This window comes from Canis lupus, chromosome 23, assembly GCF_011100685.1.
Source record: "Canis lupus familiaris isolate Mischka breed German Shepherd chromosome 23, alternate assembly UU_Cfam_GSD_1.0, whole genome shotgun sequence".
Taxonomy (NCBI): Eukaryota; Metazoa; Chordata; class Mammalia; order Carnivora; family Canidae; genus Canis; species Canis lupus.
The window spans coordinates 27,765,841-27,779,065 of record NC_049244.1 but is presented as its reverse complement, the minus strand read 5'-3'; the positions used below and the strand labels follow the sequence as shown (position 1 = coordinate 27,779,065).

The following is a 13,225-nucleotide window of genomic DNA, read 5'->3' as shown; positions in this document are numbered from 1 at the left end:
TGTGCTGCATCTTGTTTTAACAAACACTTGAGGGCAGCCCGGGTGGCTCAGCAGTTTAGCGCCGCCTTCAGCCCTGGGCCTGATCCTGGGGACCTGGGATTGAGTCCCATGTCGGGCTCCCTGCATGGAGCCTGCTTCTCCCTCTGCCTGTGTCTCTGCCTCTCTCTGTGTCTCTCATGAATAAATAAATAAAATCTTTAAAAAAAAAAACAAACTTGAAAAAAGCTAGATCTACATAACATGCATTGTAAAAGTACAACATCACATTTACTCATGCTGGCAGGGTTGCTACACACTGAAGTCATTTCTCAGACTCTCTCCTCTATGCAGGGCCCACTCCACCCTTAGGACACTGGGGCCCCCTTGCTGGTGCTCGGGGAGGTCAGGTCCTGCTCCTAGCTTAGCACTGGCTCTTCTCTCTGGCTGGAATGCTCTTCCCTCACATGGCCCTGAGGTGTCCTCTCTCCAGACAGGTTTTCAGGGAAGCCTTTCAAACCCACTAGATGTAACACCGCATCCTCCTGGCTCCCAAATGCCCACACACTGCTAGGCCCCTCCCTGCCTTGCTTTTTCTCCTTACGGCTTATCACCATGTAACCTACTGTGTATTTTAAATAATTGTAATTCTCTGCCCACTCGCTCTACTGCTCTCTTCCCTTCGGTGTGCGCAACAAATACTCCATGATTAAAGCCAACTAACCAAAATGTGAGAAAAATACATTTTTTCTTAATTTGAAATATCAGGCTTATATGCAAGGGCTTCTTTAGTTAAAAGGTTACTCCTGTCAACAGCTTGAAAAGACTGGCCCTGTTGATATAAATCAGAGAGCAAAGGGAATACAGCATTGTTTAAACAATGGCAGAGGCAAACCGAGGTTTGCAGGAAGGGGCAGATATCCAACTGACAACGTGGACGGTGGCTGGCATCCAGAAGCCTTTCAGTTCTCTCCCATTTAAAGAACCAAGACAAGGGATGGGACACTCAGGTGAATCCAGGCCTGCGCCTCTGTCTACCGCTGCCCAGAGCCAATTGTGCCACGTTCTGAGAGAAGCAGCAGCTACCACAAACCTGATCACCGACATGCTCTAAGCAGAGTCAAAGTCAGGAGGGGTGCTGGCCACTCCAGATCATTTAAAAAGAAATGCAGGGGATCCCTGGGTGGCTCAGCGGTTTAGCACCTGCCTTCAGCCCAGGGTGTGATGCTGGAGTCCCAGGATCGAGTCCCAGGTCGGGCTCCCTACATGGAGCCTACTTTTCCCTCTGCCTGTATCTCTGCCTCTCTATGTCTCTCATGAATAAAATCTTTTTAAAATAAATAAATAAAAGAAACGCAGAAGCCAAAGACCCTCTGCTAGAGGCTCGGAAATCACAGCCAATCAATCCTCATTATGTGCAGATTCCATACTAAAATTTGTAATTCCAAAATCAATGCTCCTGGAGCCTCTCCAGTCACTCACAGACACGCACAGAGTGGTCAAAATTTGAGCTCCCCAACGTGCGAGATCCCAGTGAGGCGGAACAAAGAGACACCCTGCCTTCTTGTTTCAGCTCTCAGGCTGTAAACAAGTGTCCTTTCAAGGTCCATCTAGGGCCACACTTTCTGCACTCTTGTGCTTTGTGTTGGGGAGTCGGCTGTTTGAAACGGCCCCCAGGCCCGGGGATGAAGTGCTGGCCGAGCCCAAGAAGGCTGAGATGGGCCTTCCGGAGAACATACCGTGTTCCTTAGGCAAGCTGTGTTCAGGCTCGGGTCACGGTGCTGGCGCCTGTGAGCCCTACATTAATGAATCACCAATGTATGTTAACTGAACTGGCTTTAAACAGAAGCTCACATCACACAAGGTACTAGACTGCTCAGCAGATGAAAATACTGTGACCAGAGGCTCAAGGGAACAGTAATGTAAGGTTGGGCTCCTGTGAGCCTCTGGTCACAACATCCTGCAACCCCCATCCCCCGCCCCTGCCACGATTCAGTATTCCCTAATTCAATGTTCACAGGGACTTTACAGAAAACTGTCACCACGAATAATGAGAACCAACCCTATGTGAAAATGGCTGTTTCCTGTCCCACATCTTTTGGCATGCTCCCCTCCACCACCCCCATGGCTCACTCCATCTGCTACTCTTTGTACGGGGACTCTCCTGTCCCCCGCTGTCCCCCACGTGGCAGGCTTCTGCTCAGGTGTCTTCCAGGAACCCCCTCCCCCAGAGCCCCTGTCACATCACTCTTTGGCTGCAGTTAAGACAATCAGCAATTACCATCCACCTCTCGGATCCTCGCCCTCAAACTAAAATTAGACTCCCTGAGGACAGGATCTTTATCTTGTTCACTCACTGATCTGCAGGGGCCAACAGAGTGCCCGACCCAAAACAGGCAGCTCACCACACACACACACACACACACACACACACACACACACCCTTCTCCCCTTAAACTCCAGCACAAGCGTCAGGGTGCTTGCACCGAGACTGAATTCCCACTGCTGCTTACCGAGCCCGACAGGAAACCTCTATTATACCTGAGGCCACGTGCAGCTATCCAGCACGCAAACGTGGCCGGTGCAAGCCAAGATGTGCTCTAAGTGTAAAATATGCACAAGAATTTGAAGACTTAGTAAGAAATACACGTAAAACCCCTCATTCATTATTTGTATATTGATTTCACATTGAAGTTACACTATGTTGGGTGTCCTGGGCTAAACAAAACAGGTTAAAATTAATTTCAGTGGTTTCTTTTTCCTTTTTAATGTGGCCACTAGGGAAGTTTTCATGACTTCTGTAGCTTGCATTATACTTCTGGGAGTCCACCTTGGTTACACTAATACCAGGAAAAGGTCACCCAGCGACACAAGCCCGCTCTGACCACCTCTTCCCTGCTGTCTAGTGCTCTCCAGAGCCAGGCCGGAAACACCTGTCCTGCAGCTTCCCGTGCCACACAAACACTTAAGTGTTTTCAGAAAGAGGATTGTGAAATGAGAGCTAAAGGTTTATCAGGTGAATCAATTTTATACTCAGAAGGTAAGCACCAGGATGCCTGGGCGGCTCCGTGGTTGAACGTCTGCCTTTGGCTCAGGCGTGATCCCGGGGTCCTGGGATTGAGTTCCGCATCAGGCTCCCCTCAAGGAGTCTGGGTCCCTGCCTCTCTCTGTGGGTCTCTCATAAATATATGAATAAAATCTTTAAAAAAAAAAAAAAAAGGTAAGCACCATGTGGGGCTTTCTTGTTCATGGCCCAAAACAGTGGAATATAGGCATACAAATATTTGTCAAATAAATAAAGCAATCCTTGGGTGGGGGCAGGGGAGCCCATTTCCAAATTGTCCACTCATAGCTGGAATGTCAGAACAGGAGGGCTAGAGGGGATGTGGAAAAGGACCTGGCTCCGTCACATCACTGACCCAAGAGACCCTATACCACCACATCCTCCTCATCTGGACAAGAGGTAGATCCCCCCCCTTCCAGACTGTGCTCTCCAGAACTTTCTACAATGATGGAACTAGTCTCTGTTCTGTCCAAACGATGGCCCCTGGGCTCCTGAAATGTGGCTACTGAACTTCCAATCTTATTTCAATTAATTTAAAGGTAAATTAGCCACACATGGCTAGTGGCTACCATATTGGATAGCACAGTTCTAGGTTGCCGTGACAGGAGATAAAGCTTGTAAAAAGGGATGCCTGGGTGGCTCAGCAGTTGAGCATCTGCGTTCAGCTTGGGGTGTGATCCTGGAGTCCCGGGATCGAGTCCCACATCGGGCTCCCTTCATGGAGCCTGCTTCTCCCTGTGTCTCTGCCTCTCTGGCTCTCATGAATAAATAAAATCTTAAAAAAAAAAAAAAATTGTAAAAAAACCTCTGCAAACTCTAAAGTTCTCTAGAAATGGTAGTTTCTGTTGTTTAATATATTAGAAATGTGAGATTCTGAGAGATTTCAATTGCCCAAAGAGACTTGATTCATCAGAAGTCAAAAAAAAAAATTAAATAAACATGCAGATTTGGGGCACCTGGGTGGCTCAGTCAGTTACCCATCTGCCTTTGGCTCAAGTCACGGATCCCAGGGGCCTGGGATTGAACCCTGAGTCGGGGTCTCTGCTCAGGCGGGAACCTGCTTCTCCCTCTCCTCCCTTGCTTATGCTAATAAATAAAATCTAAAACAAACATGTATATTTTACTTTACCAGGGGGAGAAGGGCAGCCTCAGTGTTCATGGATACATACAATCAGAACAGAGGCGTCAGTGATCATCCTTCACACACAACTCAGAAAACAGACTTTTAATCCCCTTTTTTGCAATGCCCAGATCTGGTGCCTCCAGGGCCTAGCCATGTAGTCAGAAATCAAGGCTGCCAGTGTATTCCCGGTAGATTATTCCTATCTCCCACACCCTCATTCTTAGGGACCAGATGTTTCCTGCCCTTTTCAGTGACCTTCCCTACTATTTCTCCTGCAACAGAAACAGGCCCTCCAACAGCTCCCTGCATCCCTTCAATTCTCTGATAGATTCATTCACAGGCTCTCAGATCCATGCGGGGTTTGTTCAAATTTGCTGATGGATGGTAAAACCAACCACTACTACAGCAGAGTGGGGGCTGACGGGTAGCTGTGAAGACTGCTCATCTGTTTACACTCACGTTGGAAGATGCTCATGAAATTCAAATCAAGTTCTAGTATCCCCCAAGATTCTTCCCAGCAGGAAAGCCCTTGCAGTCCAGACAGCTTTTTGCTACCATGAAGATCATTATATTCTACACGCAAACAGACAACAAGGAAATGAGCAGGGAAGTGGAAGAGGGGTGAGATTTTTAGGACAAAAAGTCAAAAAAAAAAAAAAAAGTAGAAGTCTAAGGAAATACATAATGTTTCCAGGTACAAATGTAAGGAATCACCCTGAAATATCAGAAAGACTTTGTCAACTCATTCTTTCTTATCCATTGTAGAGTGCAGGTAATTCTCCCCTCAATCCTTTCATGCTTTTCCACAGACACATGAACTTCAGTGCCCCACACAGCCCTTGGGTTTGGCCCCACGGAGCTCCCATGATGAAAACCATGTGAAATAGGATCCACATGTGTTCCACCCACACGCTGGGCTCAGCAGTGCATTTTATTCTGTCGGGCGGGCGGTTGCTCAACTCTGCGGAGGGGACGCCAGCAATCATCCTCCAGCTATTAAAACAAGATCAAGCAGGCTGGTGTCAGCAGGACTGACACCACCTCACCAGAAACAAGGACCCAGCCTTCTGTACCTCGAGTTCCGTCTCCCGTCTGTTGATGTCATCCGTGGATTGGTTTAACTTCTCCAGTTCTCCCTAGTGAAGAGAGAGAGGGAAGAAAGATGTAAAGGAATTGTCTTTTGTTTCCAGTGTGACTGAGCTCATTCTCCGCAAAAGTACTCTAGCACAATTTGGAGGAAGGGGGATGAGTCAGTATTAATTCTCAAGGAAAACAGTGGAGCCCTGGCTTGAAGAACAAATGAATGTCAGTTATTTCTGAGGCCTTTTTCTTTCAAAAATGTCTGAAGGTCCTAGGGATTTTTTTCTTAGAAGGTCAACTGTTTTCCAGGTATGTGCCTTCAGGTAAACCCACCTGTTACAAATGGTTTAGGAATCCAAACAGTACCTCCTGCCTCACAGAAAGAACTTTGCAGAAAAGACGATGAAATAAACAAAAGGCAAGCCGAAACTATAAACTCAGGGAAATGATTTAAATCAAGGGCAGAATTCTGGCATTAACTCATTAGTGGTTGAGTATTTTTCTAGAACTGAAAATCTTTTCCTTGCAAACCGGCAATCTTTAAACCTGCCTCGCTGTTTTTAACGAAACAAAAACTAGCTTTCATCCCGATCCTTCAGATAAACATTTATAAACTGACATTTTTGTAAAAAAAAAAAAAAAAAAAAAAAAAAAAAAAAAGTACCCAGCGAAGAAGTTAACTCCTTTTACTCTGCAAACAAAGGATCTCCCAAACAGAATTCCCCTACCGGGAAAACAAGATTCAGTAGCCTAAACTAGTGATTTTAATTAGTAGAATTCCTCATGCAAAGATTTTTTTTTTCCCCACCTGATCTTTATCTTGCTAATCTGCCAAAACAATTCATTTAAATGGCAACAGCTGAGTTAAATGGGCTTTTAATTGATCCGCGCGCTGAAAAACCCATTAGGGCTCCAGAAATCGCAGAGCACGATTAAAAGCAATATATATATTGCTATATATATATATATTGCAATATATACATATTGATATATATTGACTATACATACATATTGCTATATATGTTGCAATATATCGATATATGTGCAATATATATATTGCATATAGTATATACGTATATACTAGCAATATATATATATTGCATTTAGTGTATATATAGGTTTATACTAAATGATTTATGGAAAGGGTAGAAAAACGGGTCTTGGAAAGGGATGTGCTGTGCTCTTCGCCTGGAGGGTGAGGAGGTGAAGCTGTCACTCTTACATCTTGGCTCAGAAATTGTTTTTTAATCCTCTCCCTCAGAAATGGAGGCACAGAAAGCCAGGCCCCCCCCCCCCCGCCTCCTCCCCGCGGGAGCCCTGCGCATCCCCCGTCCCCGGCTTCTGCTCACACCCCGACCTCCTAACGACCACGAGCGGGGCTCTCAGCCCTGGAGGCCAAGCGGAGGTCCGAGCCCGCGGCGACAATGAGCCGGCGGAGGGGGCGGCTCGGGCGCCGCCAGGTGAGGGCTCGCGGCCGGGGCTCGGGGCGGCCCGCGGCGGGGGGACGACGCCCGCCCCCGCCCCCGCCCCCTCCGCGCCGCCTGCCCGGCGGGGGACCCCGACCCCCGCACGGCGCCCCGCCCCGCCCCCGCCCCCCTTTTCCCTTTGTTGCACATCGGCCCGAGCCGCCGGGCCGGCCGCGGCGACCCCCACCCTGCGGGGTCTGCGGGGTCTGCGGGAGCCCCCGCGGCACAGTCCGGCCGCATCCACGCGGGCGCCGCAGCCTCCCACAAGCCCCGCAAAACCGGGTCCTCGGGCCCGGAGCGCAGGCGGGGTCTGAGGTGCGCGGCGCCCCCCGCGCGCCCCACCTGGATGCGGGGGTCCACCTCTTCCTCCTCCTCCAGCGCCGGCTCCATCCCCTCCTCCTCCTCCTCCTCCTCCAAGTCCCGGGCCGACGGCGGCGGGAGGTCCGCCGGCTCCTCGGAGCGGCTCCGCTTCAGCGCCGCGTCCATGCGGGCAGCGGGGAGGCGAACCGCGCGGAGGACCCCGGAGCGCCGGGGGGGGGGGGGGGGGCGGGCAGCCGCAGGCTCGGCCGGAGCCGCCTCGCCCCAGCCCCGCGCGGTCCGGAGCGCCGCTGCCGACGCGGAGCCCGCGGGCCCAGGCGGAGCCGAGCGAGAGCGCGCGGCCGCCCCCTTCCTGCCGCGGCCCGCAGCGCAGCGCCGCCCCCGCCCCCGCCCCGCCCGCCCCGCCCCGCCGCGGCCGCCCCCGCCCCCGGCTCCCACCCGGGCCGCCCCGGCGCCGTCACAAATCCCGCGGCCCCCGCACCCCTCGGCGCGCTGGGCGCTGTGGCCGGGGCTGCCCGCACTGGCCGCCTGCTTTGGGGGCACCTCTCTCCCTCCCTGCTCGGCCGGAGCAAATCGACTGCTCGGAGCAAAGTTTGGGGTATCTTCCACGGTCTGAAGTCCCCTTGGGAAGCCTGTATTCGGTGACCCTGCACCAGCTTCAAGGCTCCCTCAAATCCCTGTGTGCCTCCACAGCACGGTCACCCCCTTGGCTGAACCTCGGGAATTGGAGCCTACTTGGAAGAGTTTCCCCCAGAACGGGAACTGAAACATGTGCTCACACGCCACAGAAGCACGAGGAGGGGAGCTGGGCGCAGCTTCGTGCCTGGATTCCTCAGTCAAGCCATGCCCAAAGCCTGTGCCCTCCTGGTCGTGGGGTGGTCCTACCTGAATAGCCAAGAAGCGTGGAAAATGCATCGGTCGTCAGGGATGTCGGGCTGGGTAGGTCCAGCCTTCTCCAGGCGGCAGCAGGTGTAACCCCTGTGTCATGGGCAGGCTCTGTCCAAACATTTATGAACGGCGAGATTTTCCTGCCTTCCTGAAAGAATAGGGAGCCAGCGCTTGCCTGGCACGCTCAACAGCATGGGCCCAAAGAAGGAATGGCAGGTGTGTGCTTTTATGAACTGTCAGGGCCACTGTGATGTCAAGGGAGCACAAATTCAGTTGACCTTAGCAAAGCAGGCAAGGACGTTGCCCCTGGCCACTGCTAATATCTCCACTACAAAAATGCAGAATGTGTGCACCCTTTACATAGAGGCTTGTGGCCCATTAGCTCTGGGAGTTTGAAGAGCAAACTTGCTTGAGACAGAGGCTGAGAGCCTATCTTTAAAGCCACCTGGGGAACACCGGTGGCTCAGTGGTTGAGCCTCTGCCCCTCTGCTCAGGGCACGATCCTGGGATCCTGAGATCAAGTCCCACATTGGGCTCCCCAGCGGGAGCCTGCTTCTCCTTCTGCCTATGTCTCTGCCCCTCTCTCTCTGTTTCATGAATAAATAAAATCTTTATAAGTTAAAAAAAAAATAAAGCCACCTTTGGGAAACCTTCTAATGGCTTCATCAGAAGCTACATTGCAGAGCAGAGAAGGGGAGGGGGGTGGTATTATTCCTTGGGCAAGGTACCATCCTGCACATGCTGGCACCGAGGTCCACTGTGAAAAGAGATTTGTTCTGTCTCCTGGAGGTAATACAGGCGTACACATTCGGTTTGGTTCTGAAACAGTCACACCTGGTCGTTGTTCTAAAATCAAGGGAGAGCCAACAGTTCTCAGAGATGTCCTGAAAGGTTTTGCAAAACACCGAGTTGCTTTTGCTTTTCCACCAGTTTCCCCAGTGGCGCAGAACGGAGCCGGTACCGGGGCAGGTTTTATCCTAGCTGTGAATAAACTGAGAGACAGAGGTTGTAAACAAGAAAAGTGAGGTCAGTCCGGACTCTCCTATGCTTCTCGGTTGCTGGAACCCCGCCCTCACCGTGCTAAACAACAACTTCCCAGATACACTTCCATTTCAGCTTAGATCAAAGAGCAAGAGAATGGTTCCAAAGGCCACCATGGACATAGGGAAACTGCCCTAGAACAGTGGTTCAGGCTTTTTTTGTTGTTGTATTTTTAGGAGACCTGGGCCAGTTACAGCGTCAATCCCAATAGTGTTCTGAAGTTAAAATAAGGAAAATAAATCACAGTACTACTCTCTGTATTCTTCACTGGGACACAAATGCATAGGAAACGAAGCAAGGAATGAACTGAGGGTGACAAGGCGGAGGTGCCTGTGTGGTTACAGGGAAGGCCTCTCTGAGAAGGGCACTTTGAGCCAAGACTGGAGAGAAATGAGAAAGTGACCCCTGTGTGCCTTCACGGGGAGAGCGCTTCAGCTGAGGTCCCCGGGTGAAACTGTGCCTCACTAGGGTGCTAGAGAGCCAGGAACACGACATCTGAGACCTGCAGATGGGTAGACCACAGGGGACAGGGTAAGAAACTTGGACTTTACTGAGTGAGTGATATATAATTACTCTGTGTGGGAAGTGGACTGCAGTCGCTGGGGACCGGGGGCAGAGGGGACACAAGGAGGTGAGTTAGGCCTGTGGTCTAAGCAGTGGGAGAAGAGAGACAGCCCTGTTGGTTGCTTCCCTTTGCCAATGGAATGGTGGGCATAGTCAGCAGCTGAGAATAAGAGTGAGTGGGGGGGGCAGCCCCGGTGGCGCAGCGGTTTAGCGCCTCCTGGAGACCCGGGATCAAGTCCTATGTTGGGCTCCCTGCATAGAGCCTGCTTCTCCCTCTGCCTGTCTCTGCCTCTCATTCTCTCTCTGTGTTTCTATGAATAAATAAAAATCTTTAAAAAAAAAAAAAAAAGGAGTGAGTGGGGGGTTCTTGGAACAACACTGGATGCTGGAGGAGAGACACAGAAACCTGTCCAGGGGAGCTGGAAAGTCAGCTGACAGGGGGAATACGGTATTATAATTTCCAAGCTGCACTGAGGACCCACCCGGGGTTTGGGATTCTCCATACGGCCAGTCGGCAAAGCTGAGTGCTTTTGCCCACTCAAGCTCCACTTCTGGACACAGGCAGAGACTAATGAGAATGCCAGCTTTAACCAGGGTTGGGATTATTTAACCAAGGTCTTACAATGGCGGGGGAGAAGCATAAGGGGGTTGAGGGCAACTGCAGGCATAACAACTCGAATGATGGCCCATGGAATCGAAACTGGATTAAATAGGAAGTGCAGGCACGAGGCAGTGAGGGAGAGATCATTAAAATACCAGGGAGGGGTGATGAAGCCCTGAGTCAAGGGATCTAAAGAGGGACTGAATCTGAGACTGTGTGGAAGTTGGTAGCTAATAATATCTGGAGAGAGAAGAGTTGAAGATGATTCCAGAGTTTCTAGTTTGAGTGATTGGATGACACCATTAATTAGGACCTATGCTATAGAAGTTTTGGTTGGGAAGAAAATAGATTCGTTTTTTAGAACATACTGATTTGAAAGGGAAAACCCTGAAAGCTCAGCTGTGTTGTATTTGGCAGTTGGGATCTAGGTTATCCAAGGATTGAATAGAACTCCCTGGAAGGTCTTTCTTGTTGCCTCAACATACCTCCCTGACTTAGCAAATGTATTATAGCTCATCTGATCCTTGAAGATGATGTGGGTTGTATTTCTCCTCCTCTACCCCATGACTCAAGCCTAAGGGAATCAGATATTTACACAAGAGATTTTTGTTGTTGTTGTTGTTTAATGTTTTTAAAGTGAAGTCTGCAAGCCGAAGTGGTCAACAACATTAATTCAATACATTTTTTTTGACCACTTAGCTCATGCATACACTATCCAGGTTCCAATTTGAGGGCCCCAAACATGTAGACAACAAAGTCATAGTGTCTTCCTATTTGGGGGGACACAGCCCCCACAAAAAATATGCCCCCAAATTATGCAACCATGAGTTCCTCGTTGTGAAATTAAGGGTCTGTCAAACTTCAGTGCCTTTGAATGAGGATTCCCTACAACACCAATTTTTTAAAAGACTATTTATTTATTTGAGAGAGAGTGTGTGTGTGCAAGTGGGAGTTGGAACGGGAGAGGAGAGAATCTCAAGTCTCACTCCACACTGAGCTCAGAGCCTGACACATGCATGAAACATGACTCAGAGATCATGAACTCAGCCAAAATCAAGAGTCAAACACTCAACTGACTCAGCCACCCAAGATGCCCCACCAATTTTTTTTTTTTAATGCTGTGCTCCTTAACTCCTATAGAATAGAGAACTGCTCTTCTAAACTAGGATGAAATGAATCTGCATTCCCCCCACATTCTGGTAGCCGTGATTGAAGAAACTGATAATCAGCATCTTCTCTTGGCCCACCTGTAATCTTTACACCGTGCCTTAGACCGGAGATTACAAACTGGGAGCTACTGTTTGGATCAGACCCTAGGGCACGTGTGGTCTGGCTGACACAGCTTTATAAATTTGAGCCCGCACTTAAAACTCAAGCAATGCAATGTGAGACTTCAGACTTCCCTGCTTGGCGAAAGTCCAGACGAGACATGAGGAGTGGGTGGCCTTTTAAAAAGGTCATGGCACTCTCAAGTCAACCTCAGAGTCCTATAGGCAGACTCGCTTCCAGCAGCAGGCTGCACACGGGAAACCCCACCTCTCCTCAGCACCCCAGTGGGAAGCTGGTTCCCTCTGCCTTTCTCCCACTCTCTCTCCTCTCCCCACATACCCCAAAGGATTATGGCACATGGCAAGATGGAGGAGAATTTTAAAGGAGACTTCCAAACCCTTCAGCCCTACTTTTGGGCCCACATGAGTGGTTGTCAGAACTCAAGGAGTTATAGAAACCAGTTCTTGGAGAGATATCAGGGCTTCCACATTAACAAGGCATCTGTTCCATTCCACGATTCAGTGACATCAGTGTGTTGCCAAATTGTCTTGCACTGTGGCCACTCCCCTCTAATGAGGACCTTTATTTGTGTCCTGAATCGAATTACACTCAAGCCTCTTGGCCCAGATGAATTACAGGCCAGAGTACTTACAGAACCCAGGAAAGAGACTCTCAGTGTTTATCTGTGATCATAGGGGACCTGCAGACATTTAAAATGGTGCTGGAATCTTGGAGACAGAAAAAGTGTTCTGTTAAAAAGAAGAAAGAGGGTTTCATATCCTGTGAACCAGTGGGCATAGCAGATTGCAGACATGATTCTAGAATGGATTTTAAAGGGGAGAGGGCATTTGTGTGTCCCTGGAAGAAAAGTGATTGATCACTGTGACCCAGCTTGGGTTAACCAAGAACAAATCATGTCAGCCGTGCCCTCATTTACTTATTCCATGAGTTTATTTGTCTAAGCAGGGAAGGAAACACGCAAGACAGGAGATGTTCATTGTTCAAAGATAATGGATACAGGAAAAGGCCACTTGAATGAATCCACTTAGAAGAGAAACCAAAATTCCGTATTAAATAATGAAAAAGTTTTTTACTGGGACTTAACCCTGCAAAATGAAACTTAAAATTATGAAATTAAGGGTGTTTTTTCCCTTCCATTTAAAAAACTAGTTTATGAATATTTACTGAACATCTATTATGTGACACCCTCTGGCAATGAAGATAAAGCAGTAGGCCAACTAGACAAAATCCCTGCCCTCGTTGGGGTTTATAGACTAAAGCAAGACAGAGAACATGTTTTAAGTACACAAATAAGCAAAATAGTGGCGGTTAGTGATAATGACAGAGCTGCAAGGAAAAAAGTCAGATAACCAAAGAAAGAAGGCTGGAGAGTGGGGCTGCCTTCGATGCGGGGTGGTGAAAGCTTCAAAGGACGTGACATTCTAGCTGAGATTTGATGACAAGAAGGAGTCAGACAGCCTCAATATGGAGGAAAGAGCATCCAGACAGGGCGGACCCCGAGGAGGGAGCTCACGAGGTGGCCAGAGAGGGAGAAAGGAGGGGGTGTTGAAATGAGGTGCCAGACGTGGGCACAAATCAGATGATGTGGGGCCTGGGAGGCCACAGGAAGGAGTTTGGATTTTATATAAATGTGATCAGATGCCATTGGAGGGATTTCGGTTGTGAGATGACACGATCCAATGTGTATGCTTAAAGGCTGACTGTGGCTGCCACGTGGAATGAGATGGCCATGAAGACAAGGCTCGGGGCAGGAATACCAGGTACGAGGCTGTCACCGGGGGCCCTGGTGCGAGAGGTGGCCACTGGGCTAGGTG

At 49.5% G+C, this 13,225-nt stretch overlaps 1 protein-coding gene across 2 annotated transcripts in view; it reads right to left on the bottom strand.

Annotated features, from left to right (window-relative positions):
• Positions 1 to 8,113, bottom strand: part of SH3BP5 (SH3 domain binding protein 5) — a 76,589-nt gene extending 68,476 nt beyond the window's left edge. Inside the window, exons 1-2 of one of the 2 annotated variants that reach the window (XM_038570798.1) lie at positions 7,913 to 8,113; positions 5,237 to 5,299 (exon numbers count right to left, since the gene is read on the bottom strand). In XM_038570798.1, coding sequence (XP_038426726.1) covers positions 5,237 to 5,299; positions 7,913 to 7,942 — 93 coding nt within the window. In that variant the 5' untranslated portion in view covers positions 7,943 to 8,113. Of the gene's footprint in view, positions 1 to 5,236; positions 5,300 to 7,051; positions 7,211 to 7,912 lie in introns of those variants that run through there. The other variant, XM_038570797.1, reaches the window with a different exon arrangement.
• Between the last annotated feature and the right edge of the window lie 5,112 nt (positions 8,114 to 13,225).